The sequence below is a fragment of the Pongo pygmaeus genome, chromosome 13, assembly GCF_028885625.2.
Source record: "Pongo pygmaeus isolate AG05252 chromosome 13, NHGRI_mPonPyg2-v2.0_pri, whole genome shotgun sequence".
Lineage (NCBI taxonomy): Eukaryota > Metazoa > Chordata > Mammalia > Primates > Hominidae > Pongo > Pongo pygmaeus.
The window spans coordinates 103,131,658-103,156,454 of NC_072386.2; the positions used below are offsets into that span (position 1 = coordinate 103,131,658).

Genomic DNA, 24,797 nt, shown 5'->3' on the forward strand with positions numbered 1-24,797 from the left:
CATCCTTTGATGCTGTCATTTATATGAATTCAATTTTGTACACTTTCTCAGGACAGTTTCATCCACTTGCATGGCCTTAGCCTAAGTAGACCTAGATTTTTTTTTCTTCAACTTTTAAGTTCAGGGGTACATGTGCAGGATGTGCAGGTTTGTTACATAGGTAGATGTGTGCCATGGTGGTTTGCTACACAGATCGTCCCATCACCTATGTATTAAGCCCAGCACCCATTAGCTGTTCTTCCTGATGCTCTCTCTCCCTCCATCCCACCCCTGACAGGCCCAGAGTGTGTTGTCTCCACCGTGTGTCCATGTGTTGTCATCATTCAGCTCCTACTTATAAGTGAGAACATACCGTATTTGGTTTTCTGTTCCTGCATTAGTTTGCTGAGGATAATGACTTCCAGCTCTATCCATGTTTCTGCAAAGGACATGATCTTGTTCCGTTTCATGACTGCATAGTATTCCATGGTGTATAGGTACCACATTTTCTTTATCCAGTCTATCATTGATGGGCGTTTAGGATGATTCCATGTCCTTGCAATTGTGAGTAGTGCTGCAGTGGACATACGCGTGCATGTATCTTTATAATAGAATAATTTTATTCCTTTGGGTATATACCCAGTTATGGGATTGCTGGGCCAAATGGTATTTCTGCCTCTAGGTCTTTGAGGAATCGCCACACTGTCTTCCACAATGGTTGAACTAATTTACATTCCCACCAACAGTGTAAAAGCGTTCCTTTTTCTCCACAACCTCACCAGCATCTGTTGTTTGACTTTTTAATACTAGCCATCCTGACTGGTGTGAGATGGTATATCATTGTGGCTTTGATTTGCATTTCTCTAATGATCAGTGAGGCTGAGCTTTTTTTCATATGTTTATTGGCTGCATGTATGTCTTCTTGTAAGAAGTGTCTGTTCATGTCCTTTGCCTACTTTTTAATGGGGTTGTTTTTTTCTTGTAAATTTGTTTAAGTTCCTTGTAGATTCTGGATATTAGACCTTTGTCAGATGGATAGATTGCAAAAATTTTCTCCCTTTCTGTAGGTTGTCTGTTCATTCCAAAGATAGTTTCTCTTGCTGTGCAGAAACACTTTAGTTTAATTAGATCCCATTTGTCAGTTTGTGCTTTTGTTGCAATTGCTTTTGGCATTTTTGTCATGAAATCTTTGTCCGTGTCTATGTCTTGAATGGTATTGCCTAGATTTTCTTCTAGGGTTTTTAGTTTTGGGTTTTACATTTAAGTCTTTATTCCATCTTGAGTTAATTTTTGTATATGGTGTAAGGAAGGGGTCCAGTGTCAATTTTCCGCATATGGCTGGCCAGTTCTCCCAGCACCGTTTATTAAATAGAGAATCCTTTCCCCATTGCTTGTTTTTGTCAAGTTTGTCAAAGATCAGATGGTTGTAGGTGTGTGGCCTTATTTCTGAGCTCTCTATTCTGTTCCATTGTAGACCTAGATTTTCTAAGCCTTTCTCAACTGGGCTTCTTCAGCTGAACTACAGAATGCCGAAAAAGACTTGAGGCCCTATTTTCTCAGTTCTTCAAGGAGAACTAGGTACATAACTAGTACCATTCCAGATGCAGGAGAGAGACGCTCATTCATTCCAGACTGTGCAGCCTTGGGGCTTTCAGGCTTACTTCTCCAGTGGAACCCCAGTTGAAGCAGGCTCCTCAACCCCACGCCTCACCCTGTCTTTCATTCCTAAGGAAATGGCACCTGTACCTACCTTGTTGCCCAAGCCAGAAACCTGACAGTTCCTTCTAGGACCTCCCTCTTTCCTCTCCTGCTTCCTCCAAAATCAATTTCCATTATCTAATCATTCTACCTGCTTTTGAATCTCTTCCCTTCTCATTCTCCTCACTGCCACCAACTTGGTCAGCCCACACCATTTTGCCCAATTATTATTCAGAAGCTGCCTGAGTGGCTTCCTTGCCTCTTGCCTCCACCAGTCCCTCCCCAACTGCTTCCTAGAAAAGCCTCACAGCACACAAGTCTTATTCGATCATTTCTTGCTTCCTGGCTCACCAAAGCCTTTCTGATAAAGCTCCACACTGGCCACGTGGACTGCCAGATCTTGCATTTACACCATGCCCTCCCTCTCTCCCGCCTGCTCCTCTGCTGACACACCCTGCTCTCGTAAAACTCATGCTTCTTCTTCAGTTCTCATCTGGCACACGATATATGTGAGCTCCTCCTGAGAGGCAGGCTAGGCCTCTTGGATTCTGCTGCCTCAGAGGACAGCAATGTTGAACAAACCTACAAACCAACCACTGTCACCTGCAAGGCATCTGCCATTCCCAAGGAGCCACATGCATTCAAACAGAGTAGCTTTACATCTGTGAGCGTTTGTTTGTTTGTTTTTCACACGGAGTCTCGGAGTCTCGCTCTGTCGCCCAGGCTGGAGTGCAGTGGTGCAATCTCAGCTCATTGCAAGCTCCACCTCCCGGGTTCACGCCATTATCCTGCCTCAGCCTCCCGAGTAGCTGGGACTACAGGCGCCCGCCACCATGCCCGGCTAATTTTTTTTGTTTGTATTTTTAGTAGAGACGGCGTTTCACCGTGTTAGCCAGGATGGTCTCTCGGTCTCCTGACCTCATGATCCGCCCGCCTCGGCCTCCCAAAGTGCTGGGATTATAGGCATGAGCCATCGCGCCCGGCTGGCCATTGGCCATTCTCAAGAGACCAGCAACCTCTCCACAAAAGAGCTAAATAACACTAAGAGAAAAAGGGAACTTGCGTGTTAAAATTCGAGGAAGCTGGGCACAGTGGCTCTCACCTGTAATCCCAGCACTTTGGGAGGCCGAGGCAGGCAGATCACTTGAGGCCAGGAGTTCAAGACCAGCCTGCCCAACATGGCAAAACCCCGTCTCTACTAAAAATACAAAAATTATCTGGGCCTGGTGGTGCACACTTGTAATCCCACCTTTAATCCCAGCTATTTGGGAGGCTGAGGCAGGAGAATCGCTTGAACCTGGGAGTTGGAGGTTGCAGTGAGCTGAGATTGTGCCACTGCACTCCAGCGTGAGTGACAGAGTGAGATTCTTTCTTAAAAAAGAAAAAAAAAATTCAGGCATAGCACGGTGGCTCACGCTTGTAATCCCAGCACTTTGGGGCGGATCACAAGGTCAGGAGTTCAACACCATCCTGGCCAACATGGTGAAACCCCGTCTCTACTAAAAATGCAAAAAAAAAAGAAAAAAAATAGCCGGGCATGGTGGCGCATGCCTGTAGTTCCAGCTACTCAGGAGGCTAAGGCAAGAGAATTGCTTGAACCCGGGAGGCAGAGGTTGCAATGAGCCAAGATTGTGCCACTGCACTCCAGCGTGGGTGACAGAGTGAGACTCCGTCTCAAAAAATTCAAGGAGGAGGCCAGGCACAGTGGCTCATGCCTGTAATCCCAGCACTTTGGGAGGCCAAGACAGGAGGATCGTTTGAGCCCAGGAAGATCACTTGAGCCCAGGAGTCCCAGACCAGCCTGGGCAACATAGTGAGACCTCGTCTCTACTAAAAATTAAAAAAAAAAAAAAAACCCACAAAAAATTATCCAGATGTGGCAGCCTGTAGTCTCAGCTACTCAGGAGGATGAGGTGGGAGGACCACTTGAACCCAGGAGCTTGAAGCTGCAGTGAGCTGAGATTGCACCATTGCATTCCAGCCTGGTGACAGAGTGAGACCCTATCTCAAAAAATAAAATAAAATAAAAAGATCAGAAAAAGTGTACATTAAAATTGAAGGTGAAAAAACCTTCACTTTGCCTGTTTTGTTTGTTCCAACAAATAGACTCATCTCATAATATTCTGTATATTTGTAACCCATTGTAAAGATGTTGCCTATTACTCTTAGTGAGATAGACACTCTAATTAGAGTTTTTATTAAATTTTATTGTGGTAAAATACACATAAAATTTACCATCTTAACCATTTTTAAGTGTACACTTCAGTGGCATTCAGTACATTCACATTGCTGTGTGACTGACACTACTATCTATCCATCTCCAGAAACTTTTCATCTTGTACTGAAAACCTGCACTCATTAAACAGTAACTCCTCATTCTCCCTTTCCCTCAGTGCCTGGCCACTGTTTACTTTCTATGAATTTGACTACTCTAGGTACCTCATGTATATGCAATCATACAATATTTGTCCCATATGTCTTACGGGTTCATTCATCTTGTTGCATGTATCTGAATGTCATTCCTTTTCAAGGCTGAATAATATTCTATCTCATGGATATACCACATTTTGTTTAATCATTCATCTGTTGATGAACATTTGGGTTGCTTCTATCTTTTGACTATTGTGAATAATGCTGCTCTGAACAGGGTGTACAAATATCTGTGCAAGTCCCTGCTTTCAGTTCTTCTGGGTATATGCCCAGAAGTGGAATTGCTGGATCAAATGATGATAATTCTAAGTTTAATTTTTTGAGGAACCACCATACTGTTTCCACAGAGGGTGTGCCATTTTACATCCCTACCAACAGTGCACAGGGGTTCCAGTTTTTCCACAGCCTCACCAACATTTGTTATTTTCTGTTTTTTTATTTTATTTTAATAGTAGCCATCCTAAGAAGTGGGGAGTGGAACCTCACTTTGGTTTTGATTGGCTTTTCCCTAATGATTAGCAATGTTGACCATCTTTTCATGTGCCTTACGTATTTTTAAAAGATCGCTCTGGAGGCTGTGTCGAATGTTGTTAACTGTAGGGTGATGGGATGGAGAGCAGGGGAAAAAACATGGAAGGTGGAAGACTATTTACAAGGCTATTGCAGTATTCTAGCCAAATAATTATGGCGGCTTGGAACAAGATGACAGTGGTGGAGGTGGTAAGAGTTCATGGGACTCTGGACATATTTTGAGGCCAGGGCTGATAGAATTGAAAGAGGAATGCGAAAGAAAGAAAAGTCTGGAATGACTCCTATCTTTATGCCCATGCAAATGACCATTTACTGAGATGGAGAATGCTGGAAGAATAGTACGCTGGGAGGGTGATATCTCACCCACCCTCATGGGATATGCCATATCATGGGAGGGTGAGATACCCTGCCATATCATGGGAGGGTGAGATATCAAGAACCCAATTTTAGGCTGGGCACGGTGGTTCATACCTACAATCCCAACTTTGGGAGGCCAAGATGGGAGGATTGCTTGATCCCAGGAGTTCAGGACCAGCCTGGGAAATGTAGCGGGACTCTGTCTCTAAAAAACAATTTTTTTTAATTAGGTGTGGTGGTGCATGCCTGTAGTCCCACTACTTGGGAGGCTGAGGTGGGAGGATCACCTGAGCTCAGGAGGTCAAGGATGCAGTGAGCCACAACCATCACACCACTGCACTCTAGCATGGGTGACAGAGTGAGACCCTGTCTCAAAAAACAGAACAAAACAAAAAAACACCAGTTATCTTGATTCCCTGCCAATGCACCAAAAAAAAAAAAAAAATCCAGTGAACATGTAGACATGTAAGTTTGGATCCCTATTGGACTTCCACATGGAGATGCTGACAATACATGCTGACAATAGGTACGAGAGTCTGGAGATCAAGGGTGTTTCTGTTATCTTTTGCTACACAATAACCTTCCCTAAAACTCAGACGTTTAGAACAGCAACAATTTCTTATTTCTTACAACTCTGTGGGTTGACTGTATTCAGCTGGTCAGTTCTGCTCTATGTGGCATGAGTTGGGGTTGCTCATCTGGCTGCATTCAGCTGGTGGCTGGGCTGAGCAGAAAGGTCCAAGGCTTCACTCACATTTCTGGCACCTCAGTGCTCCATGTGACTTCTCCACATAGTTAGCTTGGGCTTCCTCACAGCATGGCGGTCATAGGGAGTCAGATGTCTTACATAGTGGCTGGTTCTCCACAGAGGACAAGAGCAGAAGCTGTCAGGCCTCTTAAAGCTAGGTCTAAACTGACATAGCATCTCTTCTGCCATATCCTACTTGTCAAAACAGGTCACAAGGCCAGCATATATGTGAGGGAAGGAAAACAGACTCTACCTTTTGATGAGAACAGTGGCATAAGTTGACAGGGATGGGAGGAATTGATGGCAGCCATCTTTGGAGACTGCCCACCACAGAGTGGGGTATCAGGGTTGGTGATATAAGTTTGAAAGTAATCAAAAGATAGTTGGTACCTAAAGCCATGCTACTGGATAAGATTACTCAGGGAATGACTGTAGATAGAGAAGAGATGAAAAGGCTAATCTCTAGGCTATTCCAGCCTTTTGCACTTGGAAGGAGAAACCAGCAAATGACCATGAGAAGGAACAACCAATAAGGTGGGAGGAAAACCAGGAGAGTGTGGTGTCGATGAAGTCAAGTGGGACAGCGTTTCAAGAACGAGAGGGGGTGATCAGTTATGTAAAATGCTAAGAGTTCAAGTAAGATAGAGATGAAAACTGACCATTGGATTTGGCCAAGTGGAGATGACTGGCAGTTTTCCAAGGATACTTTCAGTGAGTCTGTGGAGACATAAGCTTGACTGGAGTGGGCTCCAGAGACAATGGGAAGAGAGGATCTGGAGATGAGCAGCATAGACAACTCTTGGCGGGAGTTATACAGGAATGCAGAGGAATGGGGCAGTAATGGAATGGGATGCAGGTCAAAGGAAGACACAGTAGACAGCCTTCAAATGGAGCGTGAACCATTCATCCATGACAGTAAGAAAGGCAGCGTATATGGTCACAAGTGCAGGAGGAGAGGTTAGATGGGGTGGTGGGAGGTGCTGTAGAGAGTAAATACAGTCTGGTAGTGATGGGCCAGATTAGACCAGGCTTGAAAAAGACATAAGATCATTGGGAGGGCTTTTAATAGGTGCAAATATATAAGCAAAAAGCATGAGCCTGTGGAAAGATAGAAAGGGGGTAACTGACAATGTGAAATCTCAGGGCATGCGGCTGCAGAAGAGGATGCAGAAATCATGGGAAGAAGGGTAAGGATATACAGTTTCAGCTTCAGGGAAGGGCCAGTGTGGCGACCGCAGAAAGGAGAAGGCAGCCTTGAGGTGCAGAGGATGTCAAGGACCTGAGAGGAGGAGCGTATTGTTCAGCTCACACCAAGGTGGCTGTCGATGTCCCCAGGATAGCAGCAGGAGTAATGCAGAGGAGCTGAAGCTGATGAAAGAGTCAGGGTCCTGAGGGGATATAAAGGGACACCCCCACACAGTTCTTGGCAGTTATGACTCTGGAGTGGACCTGGCTTTTTTTTTGTTTTTTTTGTTTTTTTTGTTTTTTGAGACGGTCCTGCTCTGTTGGCCAGGCTGGAGTGCAGTGGTGCAGTCATGGCTCACTGCAGCCACGACCTCCTGGGCTCAAGTGATCCACCTGCTTCAGCCTCCCAAGAAGCTGGGACTACAGGCGCATGCCTGCCTGGCTAATTAAAAAAAAAAAAATTGTAGAGACAGGGTTTTGACATGTTGCCCAGGCTGATCTTGAACTCCTGTGCTCAAGTGATCCACTTGTCTCAGCCTCCCAAAGTGCTGGGATTACAGGTGTGAGCCACCGTGCCCACCCTGGCCTGGCTTTTTTTAAGCAGGGAGGAGACATGCGTTTTTAAGAAGTGAATTCTGAAATGAAGTTAAAACAATATTCTGGAGTGGCAACGGTGAGTGGGCCAGAAACTAGCTGAATCTACAGCCAGAAGGCAAACATATCAGCTTACCTCCTCCTGAGAGGTACCAAAGACCTACAGATTTCCTGAGAAAGCAGGGTATCAGGAAGAAGAGTGGAGACAAAGGGGACAGTGGGAATGACTTGGAAATACTAGAGATATTTTGGTGATTGAACCAAAGGAATTCCAGAGATCCCAAGAGGGAAATCACCAGGAAAGGCCGTGTCGTGGAAGGGTTCAGGTCAGCAGGTAGGTGCAGGGGAGACGAGTGAACAGACGCAAGGGCAAGGGAGGCAACTGACCTGGGTGGTGATTAACAAAGGTGTCAGGAAGGCAGCAGAGGCAGCGTGGTGTGGGCTTGAGGAGGGACTGGTGTTCTGGAGTTCGGCTTAGTTGTGTGGCTGAGGCTAGCAAGTTAGTACACTTTGTATGAGGGTAGTTCTATGACAAGTGACAAAAACCTACTTCAATCCAGCTTAAACAGTAACGAGGATTTATTACCTCCCCTCACTGGGCATTCCACAGGAAGGGGAGCTAGCACCTAGGGACTGTTGGGCTCCGCAGCCCAATGATGTCATCAAGGGCCCAGTTTCTTTGCGTTTCTCTGCTGTACCTTTCAGAATGGTGGCTTCATTTTAAAACGTGCTCCTCTTCATGGTCACAAGGTGGCTGCAAACAACACAGGACTATCTGCTTCCTTTTGCACATCTGGAGAGAGAGAGTCCCTTTTGATAATGTCTCAGAAAGGTGACTGCCTCTTTTCCATAAGTGCAGCAGACCCCTTCTGGAGTCTCATTTGAGCAACGCCTCCAATCCTAAACCAATTCCCGTGGTGTGGAAATACCACATGCTGACTGGTGTGGGCACGAGTTACCTGAGGCAATCACTGTGGCAACAAGGAATGACCCTGACTGGTTCGGAGCATGTAAGGCCCATTCCTGTTGTTGGGGCACTGTTGGCTTCCCCTGAAGGACACCGGCTGTTGGGGAAGGAGCGTGGCCAATACAAATCTGAGTAATGTTAGGAAGTGGGAAAGTCATGCTGAATAGAGTTCTAAAATATCCACCTCACTACCTCACTGAGCTCTTGGGAAAATTAAATTAATATTGTGTGAGGACGCCTTGCTTTTTCCTTTTTTTTTTTTTTTCTTGAGACCGGGTCTCACTCTGTTGCCCAGCCTGGAGTGCATTGGCGCGATCTCGGCTCACTGCAACCTCCGTCTCCCAGGTTCAAGCGATTCTCCTGCCTCAGCCGTAGCTGGGACTACAGGTGCCCGCCACCACATCTGGCTGATTTTTTGTATTTTTAGTAGAGATGGGGTTTCACCGTGTTAGCCAGGATGGTCTCAATCTCCTGACCTCGTGATCCCCCGCCTCATCCTCCCAAAGTGCTGGAATTACCACACCCGGCCGCTTTTTCCTTCTTAAAAGGCTTTTGGAGGTAGAGATACAGAAGAAAACTGGAGGAAAGAAAGGTAGATAGGGGAGGGAGGTGAGCAGAGAGAAATTTGGGGAAGGACCCAACAACTAAATGCAAGAGAAAGCGAAGACAGATGGGGCTGGAGTTGAAAGGCAGATGTAAACAGAACACACCTGTCGCTAAATTTGCAGACATGAAGAGTAATATTCTTTTAGTACCTCACATGTTCCCCTTTCCCAAGAGCTGATGAGGGCTGGATGGGCTGGATGGGTTCATCTCTGTACCTGCCTATGCCCACAAATGTTTCATGTCTCCCCGCTGTGTACCAAGCTAAAGAGGTCTGGCGCACCCTGGAATTCCAGATGCTCTGGAATGGATCTAGCCTCCGGTTAGCCTCGTTTCCAGTTATCTGCCTAGACATGTCTCTCTGTGCTCCAGCCAAATCAAGCTTTTGGTCTCCCCACAACGCCCCCAAACCTGCTTTCCTTCTGCCTCTGTGCAGGTGTTTGCTTTGAATGTTGCCTTTTTTTTTTTTTTTGAGATGGAGTCTGGCTGTGTCTGCCAGGCTGGAGTCCAGTGGCTCGATCTCAGCTCACTGCAAGCTCCGCCTCCCGGGTTCCTGCCATTCTCCTGCCTCAGCCTCCCGAGTAGCTGGGACTATAGGCGCCCACCACTGCGCCCTGCTGATTTTTTTGTTTTGTATTTTTTAGTAGAGACGGGGGTTTCACTGTGTTAGCCAGGATGGTCTCGATCTCCTGACCTCGTGATCCGCCCGCCTTGGCCTCCCAAAGTGCTGGGATTACAGGCGTGAGCCACCGCGCCCGGCCGAATGTTGCTCTCTTTCCTGGCTGAAACCTTCTCATCTTGAAAGCCAAGTTCCAGTGCTTGTTCTGATGTAGCTTTTATTGGTCCTTTCGGGCTCCCGTCTCCATTCTCTCCTCTCCAGGTTGCTCCTAGGATTAGTTTTTAGTGTGCTTGTCTCAACCAATCTAGATTGTCAGACTCCTGAGGACAGTGACTGTCCTCCTTCTCTTCCTCATTGTCCATGTTCATTATTTGCACATTTTTAAAAAGCCTGTGGCCAGCCAGGTGCGGTGGCTCAGACCTGTAATCCCAGCACTTTGGGAGGCCGAAGCAGGTGGATCACTTAAGGCCAGGAGTTGGAGAACCAGCCTGGCCAACATGGCAAAACCCCGTCTCTACTAAAAACATAAAAAATTAGCTGGGCGTGGTGGCGCACACCTGTAATTCCAGCTACTCAGGAGGCTGAGGCATGGGAATCACTTGAAACTGGGAGGCAGAGGTTGCAGTGAGCTGAGATGCTGCCATTGCACTCCAGTCTGGGCAACAAGAGTGAGACCCTGTTAAAAAAAAAAAAAAAAAAAAAAAGCCTGTGGCTGAGCATGGTGGCACACACCTATAGTCACAGCTACTTGGGAGGCTGAGGTGGGAGGATCACTTGAGCCCAGTGTCCAGCCTGGGCAACAGAGTGAGACCCCATCTCTTTAAAAAAGAATCGTGGGTATCAACTGTGTAGAAGTCACCGTGGATATAGAGGTGAATAAGAAAAGCACTCAGCAAATACTTGTTGCATTTAATGCTGTTGAAATGGGACTTGTGCTCGCTGATGGGATTCCAGTAGAGGGGTTCAACTGCACTAATGAATTGATACTCTCTCTCGTTATCTTCTATTCTCCATGTAACCATATTTGCCAAATCCCTTGCCTCAAGAGGCTTTAAACACATGTAAAGGCTGAGCTTCTATTGCCGAAGTGAAGCAAATAACTGAGACAACTTAATGAGACAGTTTATAGATTGTTCAGGAAAACAAATATGCCTTTGAAATCACTAAGTCATTTCAGTTTTTATTCCAGGGTCATACAAAGCACTGACATCTGCATTATTTAGAAGCGGCTTTCAAAACTTTTTTTGCCATAACTCAACAGTAAAAAAAATATACATTTTATATTGCAACTCAAGTCATATAAATTCTTTCATTCCTTCAACATATTGAACACCTACTATATGCCAAATATATTTTATGTGGAATACAGTAGTGAACGAAGTAAAAGAGGAAGAAAGGAAAGGAGGAAGAGAAGGAAATAAACAAAAATTCTTGCCCTCTAAGACTTTACGTACTAGTGGAACAGACAATAGACGAAATAAGTAAGCCAGGTGCAGTGGCTCACACCTGTAATCTCAGCACTTTAGGAGGCCAAGGTGGGAGGATCGAGAGGACTGCTTGAGGCCAAGAGTTCAAGACCAGCCCGGGCAACATAGCAAGACGCTGTCTCTACAAAAATTAAAAAAAAAAAAAAATTAGCTGGGCATGGTGGCGTGTGCCTGTAGTCTCAGCTACTTGGGAGGCTAAGGGTGGAGGATAGCTTGAGCCCAGGGATTCAAGGAGTCTTGCAGTGAGCTATGATTATACCACTGCACTCCAGCCTGGACGACAGAGCAAGACTGTCTCTTAAAAAACCAACAAAATACAACGTAAAATATACACATATAGGAACACACAGAAACAGAATATTCATGAGGCAAAACCACCTATTTCTATATGCAGTACACTCAGATGTTTTTGATTTTTTTCGGAAAAAATGCTGGTCAATCCTGTTAAACCATTAAGTTGGCTTCTCAACTCAGTAATGGGTTGAGGCTTTTGCACTTTGAAAAACACTAGTCTAGACAATTTCTGACATGGGCAGAGCATCTGCTGTTCTCACCTTATGGAGGGAGGAACATGCAAAGATATTAACTGAGTTCCTCAAATTCACCCATGATCTGAGGGAAGCAATGCTGACCTCCACCTGAGGGCTTCCCAGTCCACTGCTGCCCTTTCCCTCACCCTCTGTGGTGCCTGCTCTTCTCTTCTCATTCTGAAACCTTGCTCTGCATGTGGAGCAGCTCTTCCTTCCCTTGTCAGGTAAAAATTACATGAATACTTCTAAGCCTAGCCAGACCACACTACGTTCCAGGATGCCTCTCTCAGGCCACTACTGCATTCTGGCTCGCTTGATTGATTGATTTAGAGACAGGGTGTCACTCTGTTGCCAAGGCTGGAGTGCATTTGTGCAATCATGGTCCACTGCAGCCTCAACCTCCCAGGCTCAAGCAATCCTCCCACCTCAGCCTCCCGAGTGGCTGGGACTCTACGCATGCGCCAGCACACCTAGCCAATCTTTTTTTTTTTTTTTTTTTTTAATTTTTAGTAGAGAGAGGAGTCTTACTATGTTGCCCAGGCTGTGGCTTGCTTTATAACTATTGGTGTACCAGAATAGGATCCTCTGCACGGTGACCTCCTAAAAGAGCAGGTGCCAGTCACCTTTGTGTCCTCCAAAGCACAGTGCTTTATCTGTAGGTATTAATAAATACATAGGAAATTGAATTGAATTTGTGACTCAAAGCAGAGGGGTAGAGAGAAGTGCTTCCTAGCCAGGACTATAGGATTTAGGCCACATCTATTTAAAAGGCTAACAGACTAGAAAGGATAACACTGGTAAAAAGATCTCTTTACCTGAGCTACAAAAGTCATACATTAGGTAGAGGCTTCAATAATGTAGAAAATATACTAATGTGTTATCTCCCTAGAGACAGATTTAGAACCATGTCAGTTATGTTGCAGATCACAGAGAACAGAAACCTAGTGAAATTAACTCAAGACAATGAGGGCTACCATAAGGAGGCCCAAGGAGTAGTTGGATGGACCTGAGGAGGGACAGGAGCCAGAGGCCCCCTGAGGAGCTCTGCGCTGCAGAAGTAAGGCTATCCTCGCTGCAATGGTGACCATTACAATGGGGACAGTGGCCACCTCATCAAAATGAAGGAAATCAGTTCAAATTCTCAAAAAAACCTACATGGCACAGCTAATTCTAGAATTGTCCACCCTTGCTTCACTTGGTTTGAGTAGGATGGAGCTGTGTGTTTGAAAATATCTAAGGAAGAAGGGCGGGGGGAACAAACTCTCTGAAAAGAAAGTAGAACTTTCACTAAATATTGACCCAAACTGGAATTTTCAGTTTTACCCTACCATCAGAGAGGATGGGACTCAAGGCCAAGATGAGGTCAGTTACAAAAAGTTATATAAAATACTCTATCTGTGATACAGTGTAAAATATCATTTCAATCCTATTAAAAGTTAAAAAAAAATGTGGATTTTAGCTAAATGACCTCTAAGTTTCAGGGATCTACAAACCCAGGCGTGTATAAATATATCACGAAAATCTGTACAAGATATTTCATAGAATTCTGTATGTCATGGTTTTCAGACTTTATTTTGAATCAGATTCTAATTCTGTAGGACTAGGGTAGGGTAGTGGGACTGCATACTTAAATAAGCACCCCAGATACTGCTAAAGATGGGTCATGTTGAGAGACTTTCTTAACCTAATCCCTTCCTACTTAAAGTAATTAAAAAGGAGCTCGACTTGCATTAAGTTTTCTTTTTCTTTTTTTTTTTCCTTTGAGATGAAGACTCACTGTCACCCAGGCTGGAGTGCAATGACACCATCTCAGCTCACTGCAACCCCTGCCTCCCAGGTTCAAGCGATTCTCCTGCCTCAGCCTCCCGAGTGGCTGGGATTACAGGCGCGTGCCACCATACCTGGCTAATTTTTTATATTTTTAGTAGAGACAGGGTTTCACCATGTTGGCCAGGCTGGTCTCAAACTCCTGATCTCAAGTGATCTGCCCGCCTCGGCCTCCCAAAGTGCTGGGATTACAGGCGTGAGGCACCGTGCCCAGCCAAAAAGTTTTCAATTAGAACAAAAATGGAAAATAGAACCACACAAACTCATCATTTATGTGGTAACACTAAATAAGAGGATGTACAAATTAAAAAACTACCACATTTCCTATTATTTTTAATTGCATTTAGTCACAACATTTATAAGAGCATATGTTTATAAAAGATGGTTAAGACTGGTTAGTAATTTATTCTTGGGGTTTGTTTTAAAGTGAAAAAGGGGGAAGTAGTTATGAGTCCAGAAAGAATATTTCAGGATGATACATGTTGACTATAAACTCAAAAGGTATACTGATAGCAATCCTATAAACAGCAAATATGGATGTAATTGATTTAAGCCTATCGGTTCATTTTTTAAAAGCACCCTTGTTTCTTTAAAGTTAAGTACTATAAATGATTCTTGAAAATCTACTGTGGACATGATATATTCAGTCAAACTTGCTAGGAGTTGGGGAATGACTTCGTGACCATCCAGTTCAGAGTCTGATTGAGAGTTAAACAGCATTACAAAAAAGTTACCGTCACGGTACATAATCAATTCCTTGGAAGATACAGCTTCCACAACTTTCATCATCCTGGTTACTCTTCTTTCTGCTTTCACTTACACATTCTTTTCTTTCAGACAAACAAAAAATATCAAAGTTCACCAAAATTCTTAAAGTCACAGTTCATGTAGCACTGAATGATAGTAGCTTTGGCATTTGATATTACAAAGTCACTTTTCCATCGCAAATGTTTTCTTCATTCTGGGTCAAGGCGAGGTAAAACAGGAAGAATAAGGTTCCCAAATGCAGAGTCTTGAGTGATGAAGTATCCAGATGAATGTGCATGAGCATGCTGGGAAAGATTAAAAACAAAAAGGCAATTAAGCTATTAAACAGAGTCACAATTCTTCAACCAAGGCATTAAAATTACTTATTCTTTCTGAATGCTTGAGACCAAATTTATTTGTTTATTCATTTATTTTTCATTGTTATGGCCAAGATGGAATTTATTTTAAAATCAGTTCTTGGCCGGGCGCGGTGGCTCACGCCTGTAATCCCAGCACTTTGGGAGGCTGAGGCGGGCGGATCAGGAGGTCAGGAGATGGAGACCATCCTGGCTAACACGGTGAAACCCCGTCTCTACTAAAAATACAAAAAAATTAGCCAGGCGTGGTGGCGGGTGCCTGTGGTCCCAGCTACTCAGGAGGCTGAGGCAGGAAAATGGCGTGATCCTAGGAGGCGGAGCTTGCAGTGAGCAGAGATCGCACCACTGCACTCCAGCCTGGGTGACAGAGCGAGACTCTGTCTCAAAAAAATAAAAAAATAAATAAATAAATCAGTTCTTCTGCTGCTGGTTGTGTTTAAATAGACAGGAAATGGACAGTAATACAGAATCTGGGTTAACAAGTTACACCAAGTACTCATTTATCATCCTCTCTATCTACCCTGTAATCGTCCTCAGTCAATAAATGACTCAGACATGAACTGTTTTGTTCCTTCCAGTGAGGAAAACGAGTATCAAAGATCCTAAAGTAGTCTGATCTTGGTCAACAAACCAGGAACTTGAGAAAGAAGGGTAGTAGTTGGAAGGAGACGGGGGAAAAGGGAGTGAGATTACTGGTGATTAAAATACCAACATTTGGTAGAGAATGTTGGAATGTAAATAACAGAAAACCACCAGTAACTTCCCTCTGTCATTTAAAAAAAAAAAGACTGTTTTTAGGTCATCTAAAGTGAATGGAGGGCTGGGCAATGGTGGCTCACACCTGTAATCCCAACACTTTGGGTGACTGAGGTGGGAGGATCACTTGAGGCCCAGAGTTTGAGACCAGTCTGGGCAACACAGTGAGACCCCATCTCTACAAAAAATTAAAAAATTAGCTAGGCACAGTGGCATGTGCCTGTAGTCCCAGCAGCATGTGCCTGTAGTCCCAGCTACTTAGGAGGCTGAGGCAAGAAGATTACTTGAACCCAGGAGTTCGAGGTTACAGTAAGCTATGATGGCACCATTGCACTCCAGCCTGGGTGACAGAGCGTGAGACCTTGTCTCTAAAAAATAGATATATAAAATAAAATAAAGTGAGATGGTCTTCATAATGTTCCTTCCAATTCTGGGATTCTAAGGTTTAAAAATACAAGTGATTAAATTATGTCTATGAAAAAAAAATGTCTTGTCCAAAGTCTCTGGAAATCTTAAATTATTCATGATGAGACTGTAACACTAAAACTATTCATTACTCTGAAAAGTATTTTTTTTTAACTGATGAAGCACCACATTTCTAGTCCTATAGTAAGAGTTAGCTATTAAATATTTCCTGCACAACAGATGTGCTGAGCATTAAAAAAAAAAAAAAATCCAGGCAACAATAATAAACTAATACAACTATCAAAGGATGTAATGACATGATAGATTTGAAAAAAAAATGCATGTACTATTTAGCCAGTTCAATTTTTAAGATGATTCCTGTCCATCCAAATATCCTAAACTCTTTTGTGCACAAGCAATCCCTTGGCTTGTAGAAGCACAGAATCAATCATGACCCAGTCAACACCATAAAAGATACTTTCATTACTGCTGCACTGGTCCTTCAAATCCTCTGGGCTTGACTGAACATCAGCAAACCATTGCAATTATGTGTGGAACATTTTTATCGATATTGCTCCACTGAAATATAAAATAACTATGTGCTGGCTTCTGAGATCCAGGAAACCTCCACCGAGGCAAGAATGTCAGTTACACTTTGCTCACCTGCAAAGCTGCCTTCTGTTGGGCTGCAATATGCTGCTGCTCAGCGTGATCCCGGAAGTCCTTATTAAGAGAGGGTCTCGAGAGTGCAATGCTAAAATGGGAATCTTGGTTACTTAGCTGCTTAAGGCAGAAACATCCTTACTTTTTTTTGGATGGTAGTAAATTATCTTCTTTTTTTTAAATTGAGGTATCCTTGACAAAAACTGCATATACTTCCAGTGTACAATGTGATGTTTTAGTATTTGTATTTGTTGTGAAATGGTTAAATCAAGCTAATTAACATATCCATCACCTCACATACTTACCATTTTTAGTTGTGGAACATTTAAGATCTCGTAGCAATTTTCTTAGCAAAAAATTCTCTTAGCAATTTTCAAGTATGTATCATTAACTATAGTCACTATGCTATACAGTAAATCTCTTAAAGAGATGTCCTTACTTCTGAATCACAACTTTTCATTATATATTCTTTATAGGGGTAAAAAAGACCTCCAAGAATAAGTCTTTTTTCCTTCTCTCACTATCTTCATGAATTTATATAAGAAAGTCTATGTTATTTACTGAGATTTTAAATGATCTTTTAAAAATTTATCTTTTGTGTTTTTGGAGACAGAGTCTCACTCTGTCACCCGGGCTAGAGTGCAGTGGTGCGATCTCAGCTCACTGTAACCTCTGCCTCCCAGGTTTAAGCCATTCTCGTGCCTCAGCCTCCTGAGTAGCTGGGATTACAGGTGTGTACCACCACACCCAGCTATATTTGAGTTTTGTATTTTTAGTAGAGAAGGGGTTTCACCGTCATGTTGGTCAGGTTGGTCTCGAACTCCTGACCTCAAGTGATCTGCCTGCCTCGGCCTCTCAAAATGCTGGGATTACAGGCATGAGCCATCATGCGCAGCCTAAAATTTATAATCTATGGTCTCCTGCTTTCAAACAGATTTGAGATACCATGATCTATCATGATGTCTATTAACATTATTTTAAAAACAGTTAAACCACATGATATCCGTCAGCAGTAAAACCATATCCTTTTGTTTTTATGATTACTAAACTTGTTCGTTACCAGCCTGGCCAACATGGTGAAGCCCTGTCTCTACTAAAAATACAAAAATTAGCCAGGCGTGGTGGCGCACACCTGTAGTCCCAGCTGCTCGAGAGGCTGAGGCAGAAGAATCGCTTGAACCCAGGAGATGGAGGTTGCAGTGAGCCGAAATTGCACCACTGCATCCAGACTGGGAGACAGAGCAAGATTCTGTCTCAAAATAAATAAATAAATAATAATTAAACTAAAATTATCATAACCATGTTCCACATAGGTAGAACTATTATGAATAAATAATCAAACTTAGAGATACTTACCAGATTCTACAGCAGCTACTAGATGCATAGCTCTGTACTGAACACTAGGGGTATATGCAAGACAAGAGGCTCACAGACAACAGCAATCCTGATGAGGTGTGATGTATATTAATAACAGGAGAATTAATAAGGACATTTAATGTATCTGAAAGGATAGTGGTCTGGAAAATGTTATAAAATGTAGACCTTATCCTAACAGTAAGAGGAGACCTCCAAAGAGTGTTAGGCAGCAGGGGAGTGACATGATCAGAAGTATCACCCTCTTGGCCAGGCGTGGTGGCTCATGCCTGTAATCCCAGGACTTTGGGAGTCCGAGGCAGGAGGATCATTTGAGCCCAGGAGTTCAAAACCAGCCTGGGCAATATAGTAGACCCCATCTCTACAAAAATAAGATTAACCAGGTATGGTGGCATGCGCCCGCGATTCCAGCTACGTGGGAGGCTGAGATGGGAGGATCGCTTCAGCTTGGGAGGTCTGGAGATGGTGCCACTGCACTCCAGCCTGGGTGACAGAGTGAGACCCTGTCTCAAAAAAAAGAACTATCATCCTGTAGTTCAGAAAGACCACTACTGCACTACTGTGGCAGACAGTGTTGGTCACCTCCTCAACAGCTGTTTGTCTCCTTTCCTCCTTGCTGATGGAACCCAAACTTGGTTCAATTATCAGTGGTCACATGCTTCAAGGCAGGCCAGGCTTATGCCCCAGGAGGTAGACCTTGATTGATGTAAGACAATGTCATTTCCCTAGCTGGTTTCTGGTTTAGGCAAGAGAAAGGTACATAATCTGGGCAACCAGACTTGATGGGTGTCTACAGGAAGGCTTCTGAGAGTGTTTTCCTCACTCTTACAAATGGGACACAGCACAGGAATCTTTCAGGCTTTTTCCTCTACAGGTGGCTCAGTGTGGGGTGATGCCTAAGCCACTGCAGTCATACTCTGGCCTGAGGGAGCCACTGACCCATGGGGTAAAGCAGAAAGGAAAGATGAATGAAGCTGCATCACTAATGATATTGTGGCCACTGAATTCAGCTACTCTGGAACTACCTTATCTTCACACGCTTGGTTAACAGATACCCAAATGTTTATGCCAATTTTGTTATATTTCTGTTACTTCCCGATTAAAGCTTGCTAAATGACACAACTGATGAATATATTCAAGAAGCGTAAGACCACAGGAAATCTGAAGCAGTTATAATAATTGAGGCAAGAAATGAGAGTGGCCAGGAATCAGGATAGCATCAGTAGCAATGAAGAAAATGGACAGATGTGAGACACCTTTCAAAGTATAATCACAAGAGAACGGTGAATGCTTGGAGATGAAAGTGAAAGGAATGGTAAATAATTGAAGTTCACATTTCTGACTTTGTAACTAGTAGACGGCAGCCTGAACCATTTACTGAGACAGGATACACAAGAATATTCAGTAGCTGATTGGAGAACAGGAAGGGAGAATGAGCTCAGGTTGGGACATACTACATTTGAAATGCCTGTGGACATCAAAGTAGAGATATCCAGGAGGCAGAGGTGGTGCTTAGAAGAAAGGACAGACTAGAGCTGCAAATGCATAAGTGATTAGCACGTAAATAACAGCATGTGGGAAAAGATGCAACTGTCCAGTGAAAACAGGCAGGCTAGGAAGCCTGGTCTAGAACAGAATTCGAAGGGCTGTCAGCATTCAAGGGACAAATAGAGAAATGTCCACAAAAGAAATCAAGATAGTCTCCTCCTACTGTGTTTTATATTCTCTGAGTGAGCAAATGGAAACCAAGAGAGTACTTTAAGAAGTGGGCGGGGTGCGGCAGCTCACGCCTGTAATCCCAGCACTTTGGGAGGCCAAGGTGGGCGGATCACTTGAGGCCAGGAGTTTGAGACCAGCCTGGCCAACATGGCAAAACCCCCTCTCTACTAAAATTACAAAAATTAGCTGGGTGTGGTGGCGTACGCCTGTAATCCCAGCTACTTGGGAGGCTGAGGCACGAGAATCACTTGAACACAGGAGGCAGAGGTTGCAGTGAGCCAAGATTGCGCCACTGCATTCCAGCCTGCACAGCAGAGACCGTTTCAAAAAAAAAAAAAAAAAAAGAAAAGAAAGAAAGTGATCAGTGGTGTCAAATAACGCTAAGATGTCTGATAAGAAAAGGACTCTAGTCTGCCAGATTTAGCCCGGGAAGGTTACAAGAGACCTAGGCAAGAACATTTTCTTTGATGGAGGGCCTGGAAGTCAGACTGCAGTGGGTTGAGGCATCAATAAGTGAGAAAGTAGAGTACAGACAATTGCTTTAAGAGAAAGACAAAAGAGAGTTAGGGTGGTGGTGGCTGAAGGGGATAATGGATCTTTTTTGTTTGTTTGTTTTAGACAGTCTTACTGTATCATCCAGGCTGGATTGCAGTGGTGCAATCAGCTCATTGCAGCCCCAACCTCCCAGGTTCAGGTGAGCCTCCCACCCCAGCCTCCCAGGTAGCTGGCACTACAGGCACGCACCACCATGGCTAGCTAATTTTTTGTATTTTTTGTAGAGATGGGTCTTGCCACGTTGCCCAGGCTGCTCTCGAGCTACAGGGCTCAAGTGATCCGCCCACCTTAGCCTCCCAAAATGCTGGGATTACAGGCGTGAGCCACCATGCCCGGCAATAATGGATCTGAAGGAAGATACTAAATATGGCAGAGACTGAATACCTATAATAAAGATCATCAAGCTACCTAAATTTGGCCTACTTTGCAGAATGATTAAAAAGTGGGGCACTAGCAGCAATTGCAGTAATAAAAAACCATACAAAACTCTTAAAAAAAAAAAAAGGCTATAAGGGCTAGTTGCAGTGGCTAACGCTTGTAATCCCAGCACTTTGGGAGGCCGAGGCAGGAGGATCACTTGAGGCCAGGAGTTTGAGACCAGCCTGGGCAACACAAGACCTCACTTGTCGCTACTAAAAAACAAAAAAAATTAGCCAGGTATGGTAGGGTGCGCCTGTAGTGTGAGATACTCAGGGAGGATCACCTGAGCCCAGGAGACTGAGGATGTAGTGAGCTATGATTGTGCCACTCCACTCCACTCTAGGTGACAGAGTAAGACCCTGTCTCAAAAAAAAAAAAAAAAAAAAAAAAGTCTGAAGGCTATGAAGTCTATAGGGAAAATTAAATATTCTAGTTAGAATGTTTACAATTTAATCAACTAAACAGTTTGTTAAAAGTCTGACTAGGAAATGAAGGGAACCAGAATATGTCATCTAAAATATGTTTCTTTGATATAAAAATTATTTTTGAGCTGAAAGCAATTAAGCAGCAGCTCAGTTAATAGGGTTGCTTAAAAATAAAAATAAAAGGCAGCAGCAAACTGAGGAAAAGCTCTCTCTCTCCCCTCCCCACTTTCTGCCTAAAGATAGGATAGAACTTCTCCTCTACTGGAGACAACTCTAGACTCTTAGCCTAGGGACAGCGGCAGAGGACTCTGCCAACAAGCCTTACTCCATTCATTTTATCCATATATTTACCTTCTCAGTTTCCCACCCCCAGAAGCCTAAAATCCCTTTCATTTGTGCCACATTTATTGTTCTTTGTTGAAGATGCTATATAAGTAGAGTTCTAAGCCATGATTTTGAGTTATAAGGTTTCTCCCTTGTGATGTGTGCTGCATGCACTCATAAATTTGTTTTTCTCTTGTTAATCTATCTTTTGTTACAGAGATCCCTCCCAATAAGAACTAAGTTGGGCACAGGTAAAGTTTAGCCTCCCCTATACAAATAAAACACAATGAATAGATTGCAGTGTTAAAGAAAAAAATCATTGCCAGCCAATTTGAGTTATTTGGTCCAAGAAATTTTTATATCACTGAATATAAAAACCACATTATACGCCAGGCATGGTGGGTCACGCCTGTAATCCCAGCACTTTGGGAGACCAAAGCGGGTGGATCACCTGAGGTCAGGAGTTTAAGACCAGCCTAACCAACATGGTGAAACCCCATCTCTACTAAAAATACAAAAATTAGCTGGGTGTCGTGGCAGGTGCCTGTAATCCCAGCTACTCGAGAGGCTGAGGCAGGAGAATCGCTAGAACCCAGGAGGCGGAGGCTGCAGTGAGCCGAGATTGCACCATTGCACTCCAGCCTGGGGGACAGGGCGAGACTCCGTCTCAAAAAAAAAAACAAACAAACAAACAAAAAACCCACATTATAGTGTCAATACCTAGCTCCAGGATGATTTGTTGAAGACTGGTTCTGCATAAGTAGTTTTCTTTTCTCTTTGTCCAGTTCTGCCAAGATTGCAACTCTATTTTTGTTTTGAAAACCTAAAAAAAAGAGGGGAATAGGAGAAAAGGGAGAAAGAAAGAGAGAGTAATAAGAAACATTTTAGACCTATTTTTATAACCTAAGTCATCTAGAACCAAGAAAGCAAAACTCCTATTCTCTAACATGATAATGAATTCACCAGTAAGTACTTTCCCTAAATGGTTACTTCTTCCCTCCTACTTCCCAGCAACTTTAACAGCATAATTCATGAATACTTAAGCAGAATATAATATCAAATCATATTATATTTAAAGTGTAGCTGAGGACTTTTAAGGCTTAGTTCTACAGAATTTTAATCACCAAGGTATAAGTTACAGCATTTGTTTTTTAACAAAATCTTTGAGGACCTAAATGCTGCAGGGGCCTGTGCAGTCTCTATCCTGCAGAGTCAACCTTTGGGAGGGCAGATGTTCTTAGTCTTCTATTTGAAGCCTTTTTCTGCATGCCTTTTTCATGGGGGGAAAAGCAGTAAACATACTCAGATCAAAATATTTCTTTTTCTCAACTGCTTCCATTCAGATATGTTGGACAATTTTTCAAGGAACATGTCAAAGAATTTCAACTGACCAGAAAGCAATTCTGAGAAAGAAATGGAGCGTAACTGACAGGATACAAAGAGATATGGCCTTTGTCAAATACTTAATACTGGGCTGGATTTTCAGCTTCAGACTTACATAAGATATAGGGTAGAGGTTGCCAAGTTATGGCCCAGGAGCAACTCCTAGCTATGTTTTAAAAATCAGAATTAAATACTAACATGTAAACATTGAGAAACTGTACACTAATTTCTCAGATTCCTAGCTTCTCTTGAAATATATCTCAAGATCTGGCAACAAGTGATCTATATGCCCCCACGGCAACAATTCACCAGAACTAAGAAATAGTTGTCCCCTTTAGCTGGGCACTCTCCAGCTCATTACAATCCTTATCACCTTGTTTACATTATCTGTAAGCATTTGAGTTTCTGATCCCTAATTTAGAAAAACAAAAAGAAAGATTAAAGGACTGGAAAACAGAACTACAGAAAAAAAAAAAAAAAGATAAAGACAATGATGGCTCAGGAGACTGGAATCATTAGGCCAGAAGAATGAATATGGGAGGAAAGCACATTTTCCAAGCAGAGCAGACCTAGGCACTCCTAAGGGTACTCACATGAAGGAGTCTAAGAATTTTATACTGATTATAAAGAGGAAGAATTAGGTGGTAGGATGCAAACTTTTTCCTCTCCTTGGGAGAGGAGCAGAGACTAGCTAGGGATGGTGTAGGCTGTACAAGGAGTATTCATACTCCTTTTGCAGTGTTTTCAGCTAAATCTGTTCTTCAATCAGGCATTAGCATACTGTCTCTGGCCAGGATTCTGGGCAAAATAAACCTCTGGCACATTCATTTCTATCATCTCCCATTTTCCCCTCTCTGCCCACCCATGCTATGTCATCAAACTCTAGTAATAGCAGACTCCCTCTATTTGGATAAGATAATTCATTAAAAAAGAAGAAAAAGAAGAAGACATGCCAGAATGTATTAAGCCAGGGTCTTGCTCTGTAGCCCAGGCTGGAGTGCAGTGGTGGGATCATATCTCACTGCAGCCTCAAACTCCTGGGCTCGAGCGATCCTCCTGCCTCAGTCTCCCAAGTTGCTAAGACTACAGGTATAAGCCAGCATGCCCTACTAATTTTTGTATTTTTTTTTGTAGAGACAGGATTTCACCATGTTGCCCAGGCTGGTCTTGAACTCCTGGGCTCAAGCGATCCTCCCACCTTAGTCTCACAAAGTGCTAGGATTGCATGTGTGAGCAACTGAGCTCAGCCCATTATGGTCTTTCTGAAGAGAGTTTTCTAAGCCTTCCAGGGTATTGATCATTTACTCTCATCCTAACTCCAATCCCTTTTTCCTGCCTGATCTCTTAGAGCTTAATCTTCCAGTGGAAGAAGCTCTGTGGGGCCTTTCCATGCTGCAGGTCATGACCTGCTCCGCCCAGTCTTCTGGATAGGCATGTCTCGAGAGAAGTCTTCTACTCAAGGAAAGATTTAATACAGCTTTGAGAGACAGAGGAAAAACCAAACTGTTTTTGGAAAAAACAAACTATTCTCTACTCTCATTCAACACAAAACTTCTGACACCAAGCAATTCTTCAGTGGACACCAGCTGAGTGTCCTATAATTCAATTCTGATGCTATCTACCTGGAGATAGTGTGGGGCCCCACAAGCTGAGGCTCAGTTTTACAAGATTGCTCGCCACTTCAGACGCCAATGGCAAGTAGGCAGTAGGTTGTCACCTATGCCTCTGACTGACTGGCTATAAACCGGGGGCCCCCATGACTCACTCCTTGGATTTGGTTAATTTGCTAGAGTGGCTTACAGAACTCAGGGAAATACTTTACTTACATTCACTAGTTTATTAATAAAGGGTATTACAAAGGTTAGACATGAATAGCCAGATGAAGAGATGCATCGGGCCAGGCACGTGGGAAGGGACATGGGGCTTTAATACTCTCTCCGGCACACCATCTTTCAAGCACCTTCACATATTCAGCTATCCAGAAGCTCATCTGAACCTTGTCCTTTTGGGGTTTTATGGAGGCTCCATTACATAGGCATGAATGATTAAATCATTGGCCATTTGTGATCAGCTCAACCTCAGTCCCTCTCCTTT

General features: G+C 43.5%; 1 protein-coding gene across 4 annotated transcripts in view; it reads right to left on the reverse strand.

The window, feature by feature from the left end:
• Window positions 1–10,878: 10,878 nt before the first annotated feature.
• INIP (INTS3 and NABP interacting protein) overlaps window positions 10,879–24,797 on the reverse strand; it is a 35,237-nt gene continuing 21,318 nt past the window's right edge. For 3 of the 4 annotated variants that reach the window (XM_054500880.2, XM_054500881.2, XM_063649799.1), the window contains 3 exons: window positions 22,041–22,143; window positions 16,504–16,594; window positions 10,879–14,607 (listed from right to left, as the gene is read on the reverse strand). In XM_054500880.2, coding sequence (XP_054356855.1) covers window positions 14,512–14,607; window positions 16,504–16,594; window positions 22,041–22,078 — 225 coding nt within the window. In that variant the 5' untranslated portion in view covers window positions 22,079–22,143 and the 3' untranslated portion in view covers window positions 10,879–14,511. The remainder of the gene's footprint in view (window positions 14,608–16,503; window positions 16,595–22,040; window positions 22,144–24,797) is intronic. The other variant, XM_054500878.2, reaches the window with a different exon arrangement.